The 19,588-nt window shown below is 37.4% G+C and overlaps 2 protein-coding genes across 5 annotated transcripts in view; both read left to right on the plus strand.

Annotated features, from left to right (window-relative positions):
* The first annotated feature begins 3,284 nt into the window (after positions 1 to 3,284).
* mfsd1 (major facilitator superfamily domain containing 1) lies at positions 3,285 to 12,403 on the plus strand. Of its 4 annotated transcripts, XM_030743445.1 has the most exons (17): positions 3,285 to 3,481; positions 3,632 to 3,684; positions 4,001 to 4,113; positions 4,269 to 4,311; positions 4,478 to 4,545; positions 4,904 to 5,012; positions 5,139 to 5,241; positions 5,858 to 5,956; positions 7,063 to 7,174; positions 7,827 to 7,883; positions 7,977 to 8,133; positions 8,671 to 8,768; positions 8,890 to 9,002; positions 9,125 to 9,172; positions 9,386 to 9,452; positions 11,559 to 11,664; positions 11,851 to 12,403. In XM_030743445.1, exons 1-17 carry the CDS (start codon positions 3,304 to 3,306, stop codon positions 11,908 to 11,910), a joined length of 1,584 nt encoding a protein of 527 aa, XP_030599305.1. In that variant the 5' UTR covers positions 3,285 to 3,303; the 3' UTR covers positions 11,911 to 12,403. The 4 variants fall into 4 exon arrangements, with proteins under 4 accessions (XP_030599305.1, XP_030599304.1, XP_030599306.1 ...); XM_030743444.1 differs by lacking the exon at positions 11,851 to 12,403 and having other exon boundaries at positions 11,559 to 11,748; XM_030743446.1 differs by lacking the exons at positions 11,559 to 11,664; positions 11,851 to 12,403 and adding an exon at positions 9,853 to 11,341 and having other exon boundaries at positions 3,288 to 3,481.
* Positions 12,404 to 17,621: 5,218 nt separating this feature from the next.
* LOC115790471 (uncharacterized) overlaps positions 17,622 to 19,588 on the plus strand; it is a 7,676-nt gene continuing 5,709 nt past the window's right edge. The window contains exon 1 of the mRNA XM_030744279.1: positions 17,622 to 18,818. Within this exon, the coding sequence (XP_030600139.1) occupies positions 17,637 to 18,818 (1,182 nt within the window). The 5' untranslated portion in view covers positions 17,622 to 17,636. The remainder of the gene's footprint in view (positions 18,819 to 19,588) is intronic.

Here is a 19,588-nt window from a genome sequence, read left to right on the forward strand (position 1 = left end):
AACATCTTGACAGCACAAATTTTCTATGGATTAGTGACCAGGGGCTGAATAATAAGAAACTGAATAGGAAATAATAGACTTCAACAGACTAAAATTTTTAATAAAAATTATAATTTTCATGCTATAACTGCACACTCTTTACTTTTATGTAAATACTGATGTTAACAAAGCTCACACAAGCATCATTACTGGTTAAGCTCAAAGCAAGCCACAAGATATACAATTACATACAAGAGGTATGGTTACATAACCTGAGGTTAGGTTTAGGGAGGTGTTGGACATGAGTTTAAATATGTCTTGAAGTAGCATTTCTGATGAAATTGAATCTGTTGCTTCTTCATATTAACATCTGAACAGAGGAGAATCAGCGTGATTAAAATTTTATTTTATATTTATATTAGTGTGAGACCACAATCGTGACAAAATGTGCTGTGTCTGTACTGTGGTACCTGTGGTTCAGAAAATAGAACAGACCAGTCTGCTCATCAGATACCTGCCACCAGTCTGCTTAAACAGAACTGAAAATAAACATTTAACACTAAAAAAACAACCCCTAAAATAATGAAAAACACAAAACGAAACTAAGCCGGAGTCTTTACATAAACTAGTGGAGGTTAGTCTGTCATATCTGACAATTGAAGAAACGATGCCAGTAAAATGAAAAGAATACAGTACCTATCAAAAGTTTGGACACACTCACCCATTCATAAGAATGGGTGAGTGTGTCCACTGTAGGTGCAACCAAAAACAAGGTTAAAACCTGCCTAATATATGGTCATGAAATACTTGCTTACTGACTTTCTATTAACTTTTAATGCTGTTTATTTATTCAAACTTCTGCTTATCATATTTGTATTGATATTGCACATGTGTATTTTATGTTTGCACAGTTACACACATTATTTTTATTTTTTTTTTCATTTAACCCTAGCGGTAATTTGTATTTTTGAAAAAAAAACAAAAAACAAAAGCAATGAACATATGAAAAAAAGAGGAACAATAAACTAGATACATACTGCTCTGCTGGGAGATCATGTGTTCGATAACAACACAGCAAACCAACTAGAACAACCCCCCAGCAACACTGCAAGTACAGTGAGTTTGCAAGTATATAGTCTTTCACAATATTGCAGCAGCATCTGATTAATTTTTGAATCGAACAAGGGATGAGAAAACAATATAGATGTGGAATTAATTGACTTTTTCCCCCCATACTGCCACACCCCAAGGATGGGCTTCTGGACATTCACAAACTGGTTCTGCAGAATTAATGTCACTTCCCACCTGATTTATAATCGAGTCTACATGTGGGTTTGATTAATATAATAATGAAATATGATCTTTTTCCACCCCACCCACTGTCAGTGACGGCAGAGGCTGATATTTGGGCAGGAAATTAATGAGCTACTGAGTGGGGAGAGCAGTAACTGCAGCTGGGGGAAGGGCCGTTCATCACCTTCAGATTAAATCCTCTGACAGATGATAGTAGTGAATTATGAGAAATACTAAATTACATTCATGGAAATTAAATAAACCCTAAAGATAATGTTGCCTACCCATATGCACAGAAACAAGTTGGGGGCAAAAAAAGAGTTATATAACTAGGGATCATGAGGCAGGGTCTGACATTTACTTGCATGGTGGTACTGCTTGCATGTCAGAGACACTGGTCATATGTACGTGTCAGAGCTGCCAGCCAGCAGTTTATAACGTTTAATGTCAAGATTGTCAAGAGAGATGGTTTTAGAGAGCTTATTAGACTTAAGCTGCAGGTCAAATCTGTCATTTTGACACATATTTTAGATCACCACAGGAAGCTGTGGCTCAGTTTTCTATTAATTGCTGGGTCAACCCACTATGGTTGCTTCATGAGCCTTACACATGGCCGGCGTAGGTTAAAGTTTAGTGTTAGGGAACACTGTAAAAAAAAATTTTATATACATATATATATATATATATAAATCAGGTGCTCAACATAAAAACTTAAGTTAAAAGTTGAACAGGGCAAACACTAACAACAGACAGGATTTCATAAATTAAACTTTTCTGAATACCAACCATAAGACAGCAGTACAAACCCTGAAATACAATTAGCACCAAATATGTGGATTGATGGCAGCAAAAGGTCTATAAAGACTTAAGTGTATCTCTCCTTTCATATACATATTCCATATTTTACACAAATTTTTAATTACTAAATACTAACTAATGTTGTTCCAGGACCATCATTGAAACTGACCAATCACATTTTTGTGACATCATGCAACATTTACTGAGGGAAAAGACTGGAGAAATGTAAAATGTTTGAACCTAAAGCTGACCTGAAAACAGTCAAACTGATGCTTGAGTGGGTGTGTCTAGTACTTGATCACTCTGGCAGGTTGGGGGTTCACAGATGGGAGAGGCTTGTTTGTCCTGCAGCACCAGCCATAGCTAGAATTATGCACTTCAATTGGGGGGTCTATACAGCAATTTGCAACCTACTGACATTTCGCAGTGATATTTTACGCACTGCAACTTTAAAGGTTCTTTGTCTATGTAAAAAAAAAAAAAAAAACTTTAATAATTATTATCAGCATTAATTTGGTAACTGTAAAAGAATTACCCAATAACATGCTCTGGCTGAGGTGTTACACTGCCCTCACATTCACTTTTCACTATCTGGGAATCACCTGTCAGGTCACCTGACAGTTCAAGTCAAATATACTACGCTACTCAGCTTTATAGCTGTAGCTTATCGCCTACTCCTTCTATAAAGAAATATAGTTTGAGTTTGGTGTCCAATAAAACTATTTATTACAATAGTTTCAGTAATAACTTAAAGTGACTACTTTTTCTGTCCAAGAAAACTGACATTTTTTTTCAGGAAAGTCTAAAAGCCACCTGAATCTGCTCTCTTTTCTTCAAATAAGGATTTAAAAAAGAAAGCAAACTCTGCTCTTCGCTTTTAAAACATGGCATGGCCACACACTTCAAAAATAAGTCATCCCCAGAAAACGAGTTCTTTCCACATCCTGACTCATTCCAAACGATATCACCTTTCTCCAGAAGATCTGTCTTTTAGAGAAATCTGATCTCGACAGTAAAAATTGTTTTTAACGAAGTGCTAAAACGTGCTTGGAGGGTTTTATATTTCATGCTATAATAACAAATGTCACCAACTAACCGTTCGCCCTCGCTGTCCAAATACGGCTGCGCGTGCTCCCGCGGTGACGCGCTGCAACTTCTGGCTGGCACGCGCAAACATAAAGCCACGTGACATTCAAGCGGGTCATATGACCGACATCCTACGTCTTCCTTTCTATGGTTAACTTCGCCCAAGCAAAGCACAAACAAGCGAACATGGCGGAAGAGCGACAGAGCTTGTTGGGAGAGAATGACGGGGACAGAGAACCCGGCAAACCGATGCCTGCCATCTGCGACCCCAACCACCTACTGCACCGGGTGGTTGTCCTGGTCTTCATGTGCTTCTTGGGATTCGGTAAGGAGTTATTTGGGAGATTTTGGACTAACTAAAGTTATTCCTTTGGTGTAAAGAAGCTACGTTATTTTCTGTTTGCTGTTTATGTAACGTATAATAAATGCAGTATCTTCACGTTTGAGGTCTGTTAATGTGGGTGTTTTGTTCCAGGAAGCTATTTCTGCTACGATAATCCAGCTGCACTCCAAACTCAGGTCATCCAGGTAATTCATGTTAAATGCAAACCATAACACCAGGACATTGATACCAAATGTATTCATTTATATTCACCTCACCCCTTTTGGAGGTTTCTTTTATTTTAAAGACAGGTTATCGTTTTAAGATCCTAATTTTTTTTTGTAAATCTACATAAACCAACCAGAACAGTCAAATTACATTCCTAGAAAATGCTGTTATTACAGGACTTTCTTCAGAACCAGTAGGCTACTGTTACCTGTGCTTGACACACATGACAATATCTAAAACTAAAATAAAGCGAGTCTAATAATATCTAATGTTTTCTCTCCATGATGCTCCCAGGATTTGGGCCTGACCACTGCAAGCTTCATGCAGCTGTATGCCTGGTACTCCTGGCCTAATGTTGTTCTTTGCTTCTTTGGGGGATTTCTGCTTGACAGGGTCTTTGGTGTCAGGTAACTACAGTAAAAACATCTGATCGATTTTATTTATTTATTTTGCCCAATATATGTTCCTTATGCATTTTCACCCAAAAGAGAAAGTGAAAGAGTTGTATGGATTTTATGCATGCCATCTTGATGAGTATTTTTCTCCACGGTTTTCTTTGCAGGCTAGGAACCATCATCTTTTCTCTCTTTGTCTGCGTTGGGCAGGTAGTATATTTTTGAAGTTTCAGAACTATGCGGTGATCTAAGTTGACCATACATTTTCTTTTTTTTTTTTTTTTTTAAACTGTGTAGCTCAATAAAGGAAAAATCAGGGTAAAGGTGTGGTAATTTGTTTTCATTTTGGTATTCTAACCTTTCCCTCTCTGTACAGGTGATCTTTGCCACTGGAGCTTGGACGAATCAATTTTGGCTAATGGAAGCTGGACGGTTTATATTTGGGTAAAAAAAATAACTTTGTTCTAGTTCAATCTTTTTTATTCTGCTAACACAGAGAAACCATTTGAATATCTATTGGTCCTCTCCTTATTTCAAATATGACTAACCAGCACACACTTTCATATAAGACTTGCTTATTTCAGCTAGCAGAATATGAGTGATTATGGCCAGAAATACCTTATACAGAATTATTACTAAATCCTGCCACATATCAAGTTGGCGAAACAAAGTCAGGATGCTATTATTCAGTCACATACATTTGATTTTAATTTCTCTTTATGGACAGAGTCTGGGGCTCGGGTTGGTCTTGTTCTGTCTCGTTGCTTACTTGATCCCTTTCTTGTTTTTGTTTCTTGGGTAGTATTGGAGGAGAGTCTTTGGCAGTAGCCCAAAACACATATGCAGTGAACTGGTTCAAAGGCAAGGAGCTCAATCTGGTGTTTGGCCTTCAGCTGAGCATGGCTCGACTGGTAAGGAAGCGGTCAATGAAACATGCAGTTATATACAGCTTTGAAATAAAGTTTTTTTTTTACTATGGTGTAATACAAAATGTATGCCACTGAAGTTAACTTACCGTTTTCTCTCCTCATCTCAAGGGCAGCACAGTGAACATGAACATAATGGGATGGGTGTATAGCAAAGTTGCAGATGATTTTGGCTCTCCTGGACACACTGTGCTGGGTGCATCACTTATGATAGGTAAATGTTTTACAGCTGTGCCGCACCCAAGGTGACTACTTTAACAAGCAATTTTAAACACCGAGAGTTCAGTTACATTTGCTTCTGTAGAAGAAATCCTAGACCCTTGGTTACTTATAAGCTCAAGTAACCCAGCTACCACAAACAGGGAAGTGGTACAGTATAGAGAACCAAAAGTGCTTCTGGCCATTTCAGATGAATCGCAAAGGACACAAGAAGTGCCGGTTTTTGTAATTTCCCACTTTTGCAAAATTTGGAGTTCTGTTGTTTCTTATAGTTTCCATGTACCACTGTTAGTGAAAGCTCAGTCTAACTAGTAAGTTTTTATTTTATTTATTTAATTTTTTATATAAAGCACTTTTCACAGACCTGTAGTCATGTACACATACAATCAAAACAATAAAAGCTAGGAATAATTACAAAAAAATATAATAAATTAAAATAAAGTTAATATCAATAAAAAAAATTTAAAAAAAAACAAGTTAAACACAGAAAAATATATTAGAGTCAGATAAATATTAACTATAGAATCAGTCACCGTGTTATGGCTAAAATGTAATTTTTCTTTTGTCTTCTCCATTTCAATATGTCCTTTTTTTTTTTCCCCCTCCCTTAGCTGCTGTAACTTGTGTGTTTTCCCTAATCTGTGCCTTGATATTGGGATTCCTTGACAAAAGGGCAGAGAGGATCCTCCACAAGGAACAAGAAGGAACAGGTAATTTATTCCAATACTGTTGCCCTCATTTTGTGTTTTCCCTCGTCGACCCATAGTAGTCAGTAAATACAAGAAGGTCTTCCACAATCATCATAGATTGCAACAAAGTATAAAGCCGGATTTGGTTCATGTTTTGTTGATATTTAAACTGGACAGGGCACCTGGGTGGCTTAGTGGTGAAATCGGTGACCACATACATATGCCGCACTGCGGTCCGTCCCGGTCCGTCGCCAATTTGCCCTGTATCTTTCCCCCATTTCCTGTCTCTCTCTCCACTGCCGCTGTGGCCAAAAATGCAAAAAAATGGACCGTCTCATTTGACTCCAGCTTCTTTGTTCTGGTGTATTTTAGTCCTCTCTTTTGGCTGGTCACAGTTGTGGCCAAAGAAGGTCACAGTTTCTGTCATCATAGCAGCAACATCCAGGCTAGCTAGCTGAGCTTCAATTAGCAGTTAGTATTAGCCAAGCTAGTTGCTTGTTAGTAACTTTGTTCATATACAGCATGTTAATTATTCACCGTGGTGATCGACTTACAGATATTGATTCAGAGCTGCACAGGTAACCATGTTGCTCTCTGCTCTCTCTTGATGTTTGCATAGCGTGGGTTCTTTAGCTAATGCCTGCGACAGCTTATCAAAAGTGGAGTTTCTCAGAAACTTTGACCACAAGCAACACGAGCAAAGTGAAGCAGCTGATGCAAAATTGAGTTGGGCATCACATGATGTCGCCCATTAAAACTGAAAGAAAAGTGAGAGCGCTGAAGCCTGAAAGGCATCCTTGTAAATCCTGCCTAACTCGTGCACTAATTATTTAAAAAAAAAATCACACACATCTAATCTGATAAACTAGTGAAGTGATGGTATTTTGTATCCAGATGGTCAAGTCTGCACAGGCATGGATGATAACTGCCACTTGACTGGTTGGCAGGCACGTACAGCTGTGAAGCTGTAATTGTAGTTTCTAATGGCAGGGATAGTTAAATTCAGCATGTATAATTTTCCAATAAGAAGAAAAGGCTACTTATGTCAAAGAGTTAGTCAAAGCAAGTGGTGGTCTCAGACACATTTGTTTTTTGTTTGTTTCTTTATTTTGCATTCTGCATATTAGGTGAAGTGATCAAAATCACAGATGTGAAGGATTTCTCTGCAGCCCTCTGGTTAATCTTCATCATTTGTGTGGGCTACTACGTGGCAGTTTTCCCCTTTATTGGACTGGGACAGTGAGTACTGCATATGTGCTCTTCCTCTCACACAAAGTTTCCTCCAGTGGTCCTCATGTTGTCTTTATACTAGCAGAATACTGTCTACTCTGTGTGCCTCGTGTTTCTCATAAATACACGAAGCAGCACATAGATTATCTTTATTTGTAAATTTTATTTACTATAAATAAAAAGTGGCCTTATTTAGTATTTCCTGAAGTCAGCAAATCACAGGATGCACCCATAACCATTCAACATTGATTGAAGAAAGAAGTCACATTCTAAATAAAATATTTTTATGGTTAAAATGTGTGGTAAGGATTAAATAAAGAGCCCCTTATTAATGTAGTACAACACATTTATTTGAGGAGGTGCAACCTCACAGTGTTGTGTTGTGATTAAACTACAAAGGGGGTCAGAAATGGAATGAGTTTTGACAAATGGATTTGCAGTGAAAGAACCCAATTGCAGCCATCACAAAATGAATTTCCTTCACTGAAAGACGTTCTGAGATCACGTAGCAACTGACATGGATTTGCCACAATGGGTCAGCGCTAACTGAGCAAATGGCTGCTATTTAAAAACTCAATCTCTCCTTTTGTTGTCATTATCAGGCAGAAGCCTGAGCAGTGCTTTGTACTGTGAACACATCATCTTGTCTTTACATTTGCAGGGTGTTCTTCATCGAAAAATTCAGCTTCTCCCCAGCTGAAGCCAGAGCAGTCAACAGGTAACTCAACTGGGGATTTTTCATTTAAAATAAAAATATTCATTATATATTGTTTTAACATAGATCTTTTATGCCATTCTCTGTCTTTCTCAGTATTGTATACATCATATCAGCGCCTGCATCTCCAGTTTTGGGGTTTATTGTGGATAAGACGGGGAGGAATGTGTTTTGGGTATTGATTGCAGTGGCTGCAACACTTGCCGCTCACATGATGCTGGCCTTCACTTTCTGGAACCCATGGATTGCAATGGTATTTCCCCTGGCAACATTTTACACCACACTAAAGCATTTTGCGCATTTATAAAGAGTTGTAGGATGACTTGATGCCCAATAATCCAGGTAAAGAAATCCCAGAAAGTTGATTCTGTTCATGTGGATGCAACAGTGGGAGTGACTTCTTCGGTCTCAGCTGATTGCAGGTTTCCCCAGCCTTATAAACAGTATAGCTGCATGTAATTTACTTAATGATTATGAAGATGAGCTTGTTAGGCAGTGCTGATATTTTCAGTCATTATGTAAGTCTACTGTGTCCAGATGAACAGAATCAACTTTCTGGGAGTTGTAGGAAAAATGAATCTACTTTTAGCCAGTTTATTATACTAATCTGAAGTCTGGGTTTGTTGTGTCTAAGAATGTGAAGAATGTGACATTATATATACATTATTATACTTGTACATATGCAGTGTACAAGGTGCATTTTTATTAAGTCTGATGAAGAACTGATGATGAAGGCCCCTGGAAAATGTAAAGTGATATGCCAGATTCTGTGTATTTGCTTGATTTCCAGTCCCTGCTTGGTGTCTCATACTCCTTATTAGCCTGCGCACTTTGGCCCATGGTGGCCTTTGTCGTCCCTGAGCATCAACTTGGGACAGCCTACGGCTTGTATGTACCCTTAACTTTGTCATTGTGACTTATATCACATGTATTCTGCTTAATTGGGCCATTCATTAACAGATAAATATTGCTATTTAGACAATGTGTATTTTCTGTCTTTGTAAAACAGTATGCAGTCCATTCAGAACCTGGGACTTGCTGTCATTTCCATAGCAGCGGGGGCTATCCTCGACAGCAAAGGGTACCTGGTTTTGGAAGTGTTTTTTTGCGCCTGCGTTTGTGGTCAGTATCTTTTGTCAGTTTGTGTGTTTTAATGAGCTTGTTGTTTTTCAAAGTCTTGTTAGACACTTTGAGTGGCATTGTTGGTCATTTTCCACACTGGTTTTCCTTCTCCTTCCTTGTAGCTGCACTGATAGCAGTAGTGTTGCTGTACTTTGTGGATTATCTGAAAGGTAAGAGACGACTGGAGCCTTGAACACTTCCGCTGTTTCACCTCTGTCACTCCTCTCTGCTTTCTGTCTCCCCATTCTCTCTGATTTTCTTCCCCATTCTTCTCATCTTTCTTTTCTCATATGGCATCACTTCACTGTACTCTACTTGGCAGGACACTCTTCCTAACAATCAGATTCACTGGCTTCTTAATCTATCTCCTTCTCTTGCTCCAGGAGGAGATTTGAACCAGTCGGCCGCAGGCAGAGCCAAACTCCGGAAAGAATCCAGTTCAGACTCAGAGTGAGTAGCTTTGACCTTTCACACACTGTCAGTGTGTTTCCACCTATTTACTCTTCAATTAGACAAGACTCAGAAATATATTGAACGCCTCTCTCATATATGCAAGTGCATAGACACATTGGAGGTAGGCAGGCTTAATAAGTCTTTAGCAGCTAATGGTTCATAATGTTTTGAAACAAGACTACCTTTACTTTAACTTGATGGAGGAAGTCATTTTCTGTGACCAGGATAGGTGCCGTGGTTTTCAAATTCATATGTACTGGCTGATGCATGCCAACCACATGCACTGATAGATGTGTGTCAAAACCACACAAGCTGTGTTTAGTGTATTTTCCATGGGCAGCATTGAATGAAACCACATCCTTTAACATTCATGGTGTTGACTATTGATATTTTCCAGATGATGATGATGATGATGATGATGAGCGAACACACATGGTCCTGGGCTTCAGAGGCAGCAGACTGCAATGTCCACCCCTGAGCTTTCAATCTGCTGCCATGGGGCAGGACTGCAGTCCTGACTCCGCCCAGTGATGTCATATGTGGTTCTTCACACCACCGCTGACTGTCTGGATTTGGGACTGTTGCATAAATGGTTAAATGCCATTACAGGACACTGACAACTGACAAATCCCGCTTACGCCACAGTTACTCTCTGACTTATCAAAGTGACTTTATTTCTACTCATATTCACTGACTTTTGTGTGCGTTGAGGTTCAACATGAAGTATCTTGAAAATGTCTGAAAATATTTTAATTATCAAAAGATATTTGTATGTATGTACAGAGGGTTTTATATCCTTTATATTGCTGATTAAGTTGTCCTTGATTTTTATCACATTCTATTGCATCTCATGATATGATCATGTTATAAGATTCCTTTATTAATTTAGCTGTTTAATATGTAAAATGGGGTTTTAATTTACATGCTTTTTTTTATTATTAGTTTACTTTTACAGATATTTTTCACAACAGCTCTGTTTCTAGCCTTGTTGCAGAAAACTCTGCAGTGCATTTATGTACACACCATTTGTCACAATAATTACTAACCAAAATCTGCCTTATTGGATGTCTTGGGCACAGTGGGATCATATTCACTTCTAATCATATGCATCATTGACCTTTTATGGTGGATTATCTCAAAAAGAGCAAAGCTCTTTATTTAAGTCTTTACTGCCCGGTTCTCTTATTTCTTACTTTCTTCATTTTGCTCTTTTGCAAAGTTCATAAAAGTTTATTCTGTGTTCCCTCATCAAATGTTACAATTACTTTAAGGATCATTTTTTATATAGAGCGAGAAAGGCGCACTGTTGAATGCACTTACCCATGTAATGATATCCAGTTTCAACTTTTATCAACTCTTCCATTAATGTGACCTTTTTAAAGAGTTGTTTCTGTGCAAAAATTGTGTTTTGTCACTTATCTTTTATCAAGCTCAGGTAACTCTTTGTAAGCACTTCCCCAAATTGTTACTTGCTTTATCATAATGGTGCAACAAAATATTGGTGCTGATTTCACCAAAATATTGGTGCAATCAGCTTAACATTTACCATTCCAGTGATGTGGAAGGAGACTATGTTAATATCAGGGTTACAGACTGTGGATGATTTAACATTCACTACCTCAGTTGGACAAATGAGTCCCTATTACAGTCTTAGCAAAACATATGACATATGTACTGTACAAAGATGGTCAGTACCATTACATTGTGATTGCATATTAAAATGACTATCAGAAATGGGTTGCTGGGTCAGCTCGTTTGCACTGTGGTGTTGTGAAAGCACTGCATTTGTTCAAGAATATTTGTATTAAACTGTAACACGGTAACTGTCATCAGTCTGTATATAAGATGATATGATTGAGAAATTGAAGAATGACTTTCAATTAAAATTTTTTTTTTTTTTTTAAAGCATGTGAATCATTTTTCTTTTTTCTTTTTTTTATTGCAGTAGTTATACTGTAATACTACTTGTGTCATTTTCTCTGCCTCCTCCAGCAGACTGGGTGACTAATCCTATTGTAATATTTGCATAATTGTGCTCATGTTACTTTTGGCTGTAGAGATGTTCAAAGTGGCTATGTCTTATGTTTTTTTTTTTTCCTGCAGGAATAAAAGGAGGCCAAGTAAGCTGACACAGGGTGAGCTGGCTAGACTGGCACCCATGTCTGCTTTTGGCTTACGCAACCGATATCTCTCTAGGCTGGGTGCACAGGTACACACTCGCACACTATGCAATTCATATTCAAACAGAAAGCCATTTATTAATCCATTCAGCCTCTAATCTTCAAACTAGTAGAACATTAGGGTTTTTTTTGTTTTTTTTTAAGCTTTGCTTCTTCTGTGCTTTAACTTCCACTGTGGGGTTTTTCTTCATTTAATCTGCCCTGTCTTCTCTCAGCTCCCAGACCACTACTCTAGCCATCTGTCACCACTTGCTCACAGGAGTGTTCTGAAATGATGGCCTTCATTCAGCTGTCTGCTTCTCCAGCACTGTTACTTTGTGCCTCCAGACAAGTATACGCTAAAATAGATGATGCTTGCAAAGTGCCCGTTTTTCAATGAAAATATGAAACACTTTTGACCTCCGGGTTATTTTTAATCTTCACTTGACTTGCTGTTCTGGATATTTACAGGTGCATCTGTTTTATGCCTACATATCTTCACCATTGGGAATATTTTGTACCCGTCTTTAGTTATTTTCTATTTGGTGCCTTTTTTTTATATATTTGTACTGACATTTGGTCTCTTTTAGAGATGTCATTCTCTACAAGCGACAGAGGGCACCAATTCCCACAAATGTTTAATGTCACCTATGGCCACAGTATTGTTGCTTTTTATTGAGCAGTCTGTTGATTGCGCAAAAGTATGGGAGCAGTACCACAATCTACAGGTTTGCAGGTTAATTACAAGAAGACGTTTTAGAGCAAAACAGTTGCACAACTAATGAGATTTTGTAAATGTATAATGCTGACAAATAAAATTTATTTTTATATATATATATATATATATATATATATATATATATATATATATATATATATATAAAGAGCATTTGTAGAATCATTTAGTTACTACTGTCCGCTGAGAAGGATATGATGAAATGCTCTCACCGATTAAAAGATCTCATTGTGCCATCTACATCCACCACACACACGGCGGGCTGTACCCTTTTCTTCCTCCTCCAGAACCAGGCCCGGAACTTCAGACGCTTTCGATCAGAGCTCCAAAAGTAAAGGAGAGGATTTACGCAGCAATTTAAAATGACCACCGGTTTCCAGACTTTAAAGGTGATCATAATCACGTTCAGGAGATGACAGTTTCCTGGCATGTAGACCCTCACAAACAAGTAGACAGTGCGGCCAATATGATACGGTACAAAACAAACAACAAACATGAGGCACACCGCTAAAAGAGTATACAAGCACTTCTTGCGCATACGCGCTTTCCCTGTGTGAGAGATGCGGTCCGCGGCCCTACAGTAGAGCACCTTCATCATGGAGCAGTAACAGGTGACCACGACCAGGAATGGGATCAAAAACCCCGCTATAATTAAGAACAGCCCATATGGAAAGTACAGATTAAATACCGCGGTGAAGTTAGTTTCAAGTTGGATATTGGATATTCAAGCTCCGTGGAGTTAGCGGCATCTAGCTCACAGTTGATCCGATTCAGGGACTCAGATTTCGGCCAGCCGCTCTCTCCCGCTCCCTCCTCTCACCCGCGGAGGTTCACTTAGGGACCATCAATAAATTTCCGATCCAAACACTCTTGAGAAACAAAAATAAATAAATTCCTTATCTTGTGACCCACTGACTCAAAATCTGTGTGAAATTGTTCTACTACACTAGACAGATAAGGCACACTCATTTTCTTTCCATTTTAAGCCTTTTTATATTTTTTAGCAATTTTTTATGTGAAAAATTGAGATTTTTCTTCAATAGCTTCCAGGTCATGTGACCTACTGACTCAAAATCTGTGTGAAATTGTTCTCCTACATTAGACAGATGAGGCACACTCATTTTCTTTCCATTTTAAGCCTTTTTATATTTTTTAGCAATTTTTTATGTGAAAAATTGAGATTTTCTTCAATAGCTTCCAGGTCATGTGACCCACTGACTCGAAATCTGTGTGAAATTGTTCTGCTACACCAGACAGATGAGGCACACTCATTTTCTTTCCATTTTAAGCCTTTTTATTTTTTTTAGGATTTTTTATAGCCAAAAATTGAGATTTTTCTTCAATAGCTTCCAGGTCATGTGACCCACTGACTCAAAATCTGTGTGAAATTGTTCTACTACACTAGACAGATGAGGCACACTCATTTTCTTTCCATTTTAAGCCTTTTTATATTTTTTAGCAATTTTTTATGTGAAAAATTGAGATTTTTCTTCAATAGCTTCCAGGTCATGTGACCCACTGACTCAAAATCTGTGTGAAATTGTTCTCCTACATTAGACAGATGAGGCACACTCATTTTCTTTCCATTTTAAGCCTTTTTATATTTTTTAGCAATTTTTTATATGAAAAATTGCGATTTTTCTTCAATAGCTTCCAGGTCATGTGACCCACTGACTCGAAATCTGTGTGAAATTGTTCTCCTACATTAGACAGATGAGGCACACTCATTTTCTTTCCATTTTAAGCCTTTTTATATTTTTTAGCAATTTTTTATGTGAAAAATTGAGATTTTTCTTCAATAGCTTCCAGGTCATGTGACCCACTGACTCGAAATCTGTTTGAAATTGTTCTCCTACACTAGACAGATGAGGCACACTCATTTCTTTCCATTTTAAGCATTTTATTTTTTTTAGGATTTTTCTATGTGAAAAATTGAGATTTTTCTTCAATAGCTTCCAGGTCATGTGACCCACTGACTCAAAATCTGTGTGAAATTGTTTTCCTACACTAGACAGATGAGGCACACTCATTTTCTTTTCATTTTAAGCCTTTTTACATTTTTTAGGATTTTTATAGCCAAAAATTGAGATTTTTCTTCAATAGCTTCCAGGTCATGTGACCCACTGACTCAAAATCTGTGTGTAATTATTCTGCTACATTAGACAAATGAGGCACACTCATTTTCTTTTCATTTTAAGCCTTTTTATTTTTTTTAGGATTTTTTATAGCCAAAAATTGAGATTTTTCTTCAATAGCTTCCAGGTCATGTGACCCACTGACTCAAAATCTGTGTGAAATTGTTCTACTACACTAGACAGATGAGGCACACTCATTTTCTTTCCATTTTAAGCCTTTTTATTTTTTTTAGGATTTTTCTATGTGAAAAATTGAGATTTTTCTTCAATAGCTTCCAGGTCATGTGACCCACTGACTCAAAATCTGTGTGTAATTATTCTGCTACATTAGACAAATGAGGCACACTCATTTTCTTTCCATTTTAAGCATTTTTATATTTTTTAGGATTTTTTATAGCCAAAAATTGAGATTTTTCTTCAATAGCTTCCAGGTCATGTGACCCACTGACTCAAAATCTGTGTGAAATTGTTCTCCTACATTAGACAGATAAGGCACACTCATTTTCTTTCCATTTTAAGCCTTTTTATATTTTTTAGCAATTTTTTATGTGAAAAATTGAGATTTTTCTTCAATAGCTTCCAGGTCATGTGACCTACTGACTCAAAATCTGTGTGAAATTGTTCTCCTACACTAGACAGATGAGGCACACTCATTTTCTTTTCATTTTAAGCCTTTTTATATTTTTTAGCAATTTTTTATGTGAAAAATTGAGATTTTTCTTCAATAGCTTCCAGGTCATGTGACCCACTGACTCAAAATCTGTGTGAAATTGTTCTCCTACATTAGACAGATGAGGCACACTCATTTTCTTTCCATTTTAAGCCTTTTTATATTTTTTAGCAATTTTTTTATGTGAAAAATTGAGATTTTTCTTCAATAGCTTCCAGGTCATGTGACCCACTGACTCGAAATCTGTGTGAAATTGTTCTCCTACACTAGACAGATGAGGCACACTCATTTTCTTTTCATTTTAAGCCTTTTTACATTTTTTAGCAATTTTTTATGTGAAAAATTGAGATTTTTCTTCAATAGCTTCCAGGTCATGTGACCCAGTGACATAATACTGTCAAATTATTCTAACACAGTCTCTTAATAAAGTTTTAAAAATTCACATTACTGCCATGATGATAGACAAAAACTACAGTAATTTGAAGTGACATGTAGTACAAATACTTAACACTAGGTGGCTCTAACTCAAACCATCACAACAATGATGATTTATTTCCAAGGACATATGTCTGTGTAGATTCTCAGTCATCCAGGTCATAGTAGTCTCTTTTCAAGCTCCAGAGACTATTTCCAAGGACAGAGAAAAGCGTGGAAGTTTGGCAAAGCATTTTTCCACTGTTACTAATAATGGGTCGTTTTAGAAAAGGACTTAAAAACATAAATCTTTGGCAAAAAGCTGGGGGTGTACATGCCATTACTCAGTGTTGTATTTCTTTGGGTTTTAGTGAGGAAGTTGTAACTCATGAACAGTGGTTATCTCTTGTTATTGCTCTGTTTAAAACAAATGAGAAAAGTTATTTAAAGTGGCTGAAGGTCATATGGTCTGCAGATCGACAAGGAATTCGGACAAAGGTGCTTAATGCAGGTAATGTTACATTTTATTAGCTTGTATTTTGATTTTTACTAGCCCCTAAAGGGACACTGAAGAATAAAAATAATAATAATAAAAAAAAAATTTCTCGTGCACACCAGATAGTATCTCATGCGCACGAGATCAGCTAAGTACCAGATAGTATGTGATGTGCACGATAAAATATCTAGTGCGCACGAAAAATGTATTTTAGATGTTATCCTTCAATGTCCCTCTTTTTTCTTCACTGTTCCTTTAGGGGCTCTGTATACTTGTGTTTTACTGTACGTATGTGTGTAAAACAAAAATCTGAACCTAATAACATTTCATTTCGGATATGTTCCTCGGTAGGTAGAGAAATCAGTGACGAGGGCAATGTTAAGGGCTCCATTACAAACAGAGTCAGTGAGAAAAAAAATGAAGTAAAGAGTAGTACAGGACAAGAAGTTTCCTCTGACTATACAGGACAACATACCAGTGAGGACAGGGACCAGTCACAGGGCAAAACAGAAATCCATCAAAACCAGCCACAGTCAGAACAGCAGACAGGAAACGAGGACAGAACAGAGGACACAGATGATGGAAGAGAGAACAGAACAGAGGACATAGATGATGGAACAGAGAACAGAACAGAGGACATAGATGATGGAAGAGAGAACAGAACAGAGGACGGAAAAGGCACAAAATCAAAGAGAAAACCAATGAAAACAAGGGACAGAAAAGGACAACCAGATAAAGACAACCAAAGTGACTACAGAGAGTGCAATGCAGGGCCTAAAAAATTCAAAATTATGATAACAAGGAAACAGTGGACGAAAATAAAACCAAAACATGGGGGGAGTCAACTACGTCCCCCTTGGACTGACACACTGTACCATCAGTTCATGGAAAAGAATCCATGCTGTACACTTTCTTTTAAGTACCAGCATGTGAAAATGGACAACAGTCGTAAGAAGAAGTCACCATTTTTTCATGCTGCCGCAAAATGCACTTTTCATGGATGCAATGCAATGTACACTTTTAGAAAGAAAATGATTCCCAAATCAGAAGACAAAAAAATCTGTTTTACAGTGAAACGCTTTGGTGAGGTCACACACCATAAGAAACATAGACGATTCAGGCCAGCTAAATACCTGAGAAGAGGTAAGATTGGCAAAGCTTTGGCAGATGGTGTCAGCCATTACTATTACTCAATGTTGAAGCAAACACCCACTGAACAAATTATGGCCGGGAACATGACAAAAAGCCTAACCAAAGATGTACTGAAAAAAATATCGTCCGAGTTGAATAAGAGTACAAGGCTCCATGATGACATTATGCTTGAACTCATGTTAACTCAAAAATTAATTAAAGAAACAAGTTCTCAAGCATCATCAAAAGGTTACTTTCAGCACCTTCAAATAGATCCATTTGCAGTACACCTATACACAGACATTGGATTAAGGATTTTGGCACAACATCTAAGGCAGTCATCACCTGTTACCCTCCACCTTGATGCAACAGGCAGCGTAGTGCAGAAAATCACAGACCAAGACAAGCAAGTTTTATATTATGCTTTAGTTTTGCCAGGCATGGGCAAGGATAAACCTCCTTTGCCTGTCACGGAACTGATCACCAACAGCCATAGTATTCCTTCCATTTCTCACTGGCTAATGGAATTCAAAAGGAAACTGTCACACAAAACAAAAATACAAATTTCACAGGTTGAGACAGACTACAGTTGGGCTCTGATTAATAGCGTGCTTATATCTTTCAACAAGGAAGATATTTCTGTGTACCTTGCCAGAGCATTTAACATTGTGCATGGACGCACTACTGGTATGACAAACTTCACTGTGTTGCATCTGTGCTCTGCCCATATAGTTAAGGCTGTGACACAAGCATTTGGCAGAAAAACATCAGACCGAGGCATACAGGAGTATGCAACATTCTGCTTTGCATACCTACTCAACTGCCAAAGTATGCAGCTCGCCATTGAGGTGTTTTATAACATGTGTGTTCTCTTTGATGCAAAAGAATGTACCCATTTGGTAAAAACAAGCCAAACCTACCTCAACAGCTGCATTTCACAAAGCAAGAAAAACAAGGATGGAGAAAGTCAATATGTATCAGAAGCTGAGGAAATGATCACTGATAAAAGTAATAGCATTGTTGGAACATCACCTTTCACACATACTTTTCAAGTGATACGGGACCAAGCAGAGTGTGACTTTCTGTCTGATGATTCAGCCAACATTAAAAACCATTACTTTTGTCCTGGTATAATTGATGTTCTGCTGAAAAACTACATGGGGATCATCCCACTGTGGAGTGGTTTGTTGCTTGGAGATCTGACACGACTTGAGACACCAACAACTGGTGAAACAAACAAAACTTGCAAAACCAGAGAAACAAACTGCCATGTGGAGCTATGGTTTGGTTTGGTGAAACGAAACATCCTGGGAAAGAAGAAGTACCTCAGACCAGCAGAGTTCATCTCCAAAATGTTTTCCTCTTTACAAGGACGATATGTAGAGCACATTATGCAGCATGGTCTTCCAATGAAAGTTCTTGACAAAGCCTTCACAGTTTCTAACAAACCTGTAGATGATCATGAAGAGAAATGGAAGAAGAGGGAAAGTTCTGCTGGTCAATCTAAGTCCAAGTCCAAGTACTTCAATCCCCCGAAGAGAATACAAAATCCTAAACCTTCACAACACACTAAAACAAAGATCAAAGGAGCAGATGCCGATCAGCATAATAAAGAATCACAGGTAAATATGGTTTGACCTTTGAGGCACTATTTTTGTTAGACTTAAACAAAAAAAATTTTCCAAAAAAATCTCCTACTACACTTATTTAATTTAAGAAAAATTATGTTTGACCTAAATTTTAAATAAGTTGCATAAGATGTGGTTAGCATAAGATGACATTACTATTAACTATTTAGATCTGTACCTATACATGTAAAATTTACATGGCTTATATTTTTTCTGGATGTGCATATTAATGTCAGTTAAACAAGAAAATGCCACAATGCATCTTACAGAACCACATTAACTGATTTTTAAAATATTTTTAGGGTACAGTATTACACATTTGAAATCCTAGGTTTATTTTAATGATTTCATTTCTCTGTTTTGGAAACTTTATGTTTATCCTCAAAGACATGTTCTATCTTTGAAAAACTGTATTAATTATAATCTGAGAAGCAGAAATTGAAAGGTCTTATTTTGTAAAGGCGCATCAAAAAGTAGGTGAATCAGTTGTAGTAGACAATGAGTAGGTTGATGTTAAATGTATAGATAGGATCAGAAATTACTTTATTCATAGCTGTGCAATTTTCATATTAACAAGTGGAACTTGGTCTTTCAAACAAATGACATGCTTTAATTTAATGACAGTGACATGGTTGTTTTGATTTGCATTTACATTGATGTTGCTGTACTACATGATTAAAATAAATATTCATTACAATATGTCAGTTTAAAAATGATCCTAACATGTATTGTGGTCGGCAGAGAATGAATTGAGAAACAATAAC

This window comes from Archocentrus centrarchus, chromosome 13, assembly GCF_007364275.1.
Source record: "Archocentrus centrarchus isolate MPI-CPG fArcCen1 chromosome 13, fArcCen1, whole genome shotgun sequence".
NCBI lineage: Eukaryota > Metazoa > Chordata > Actinopteri > Cichliformes > Cichlidae > Archocentrus > Archocentrus centrarchus.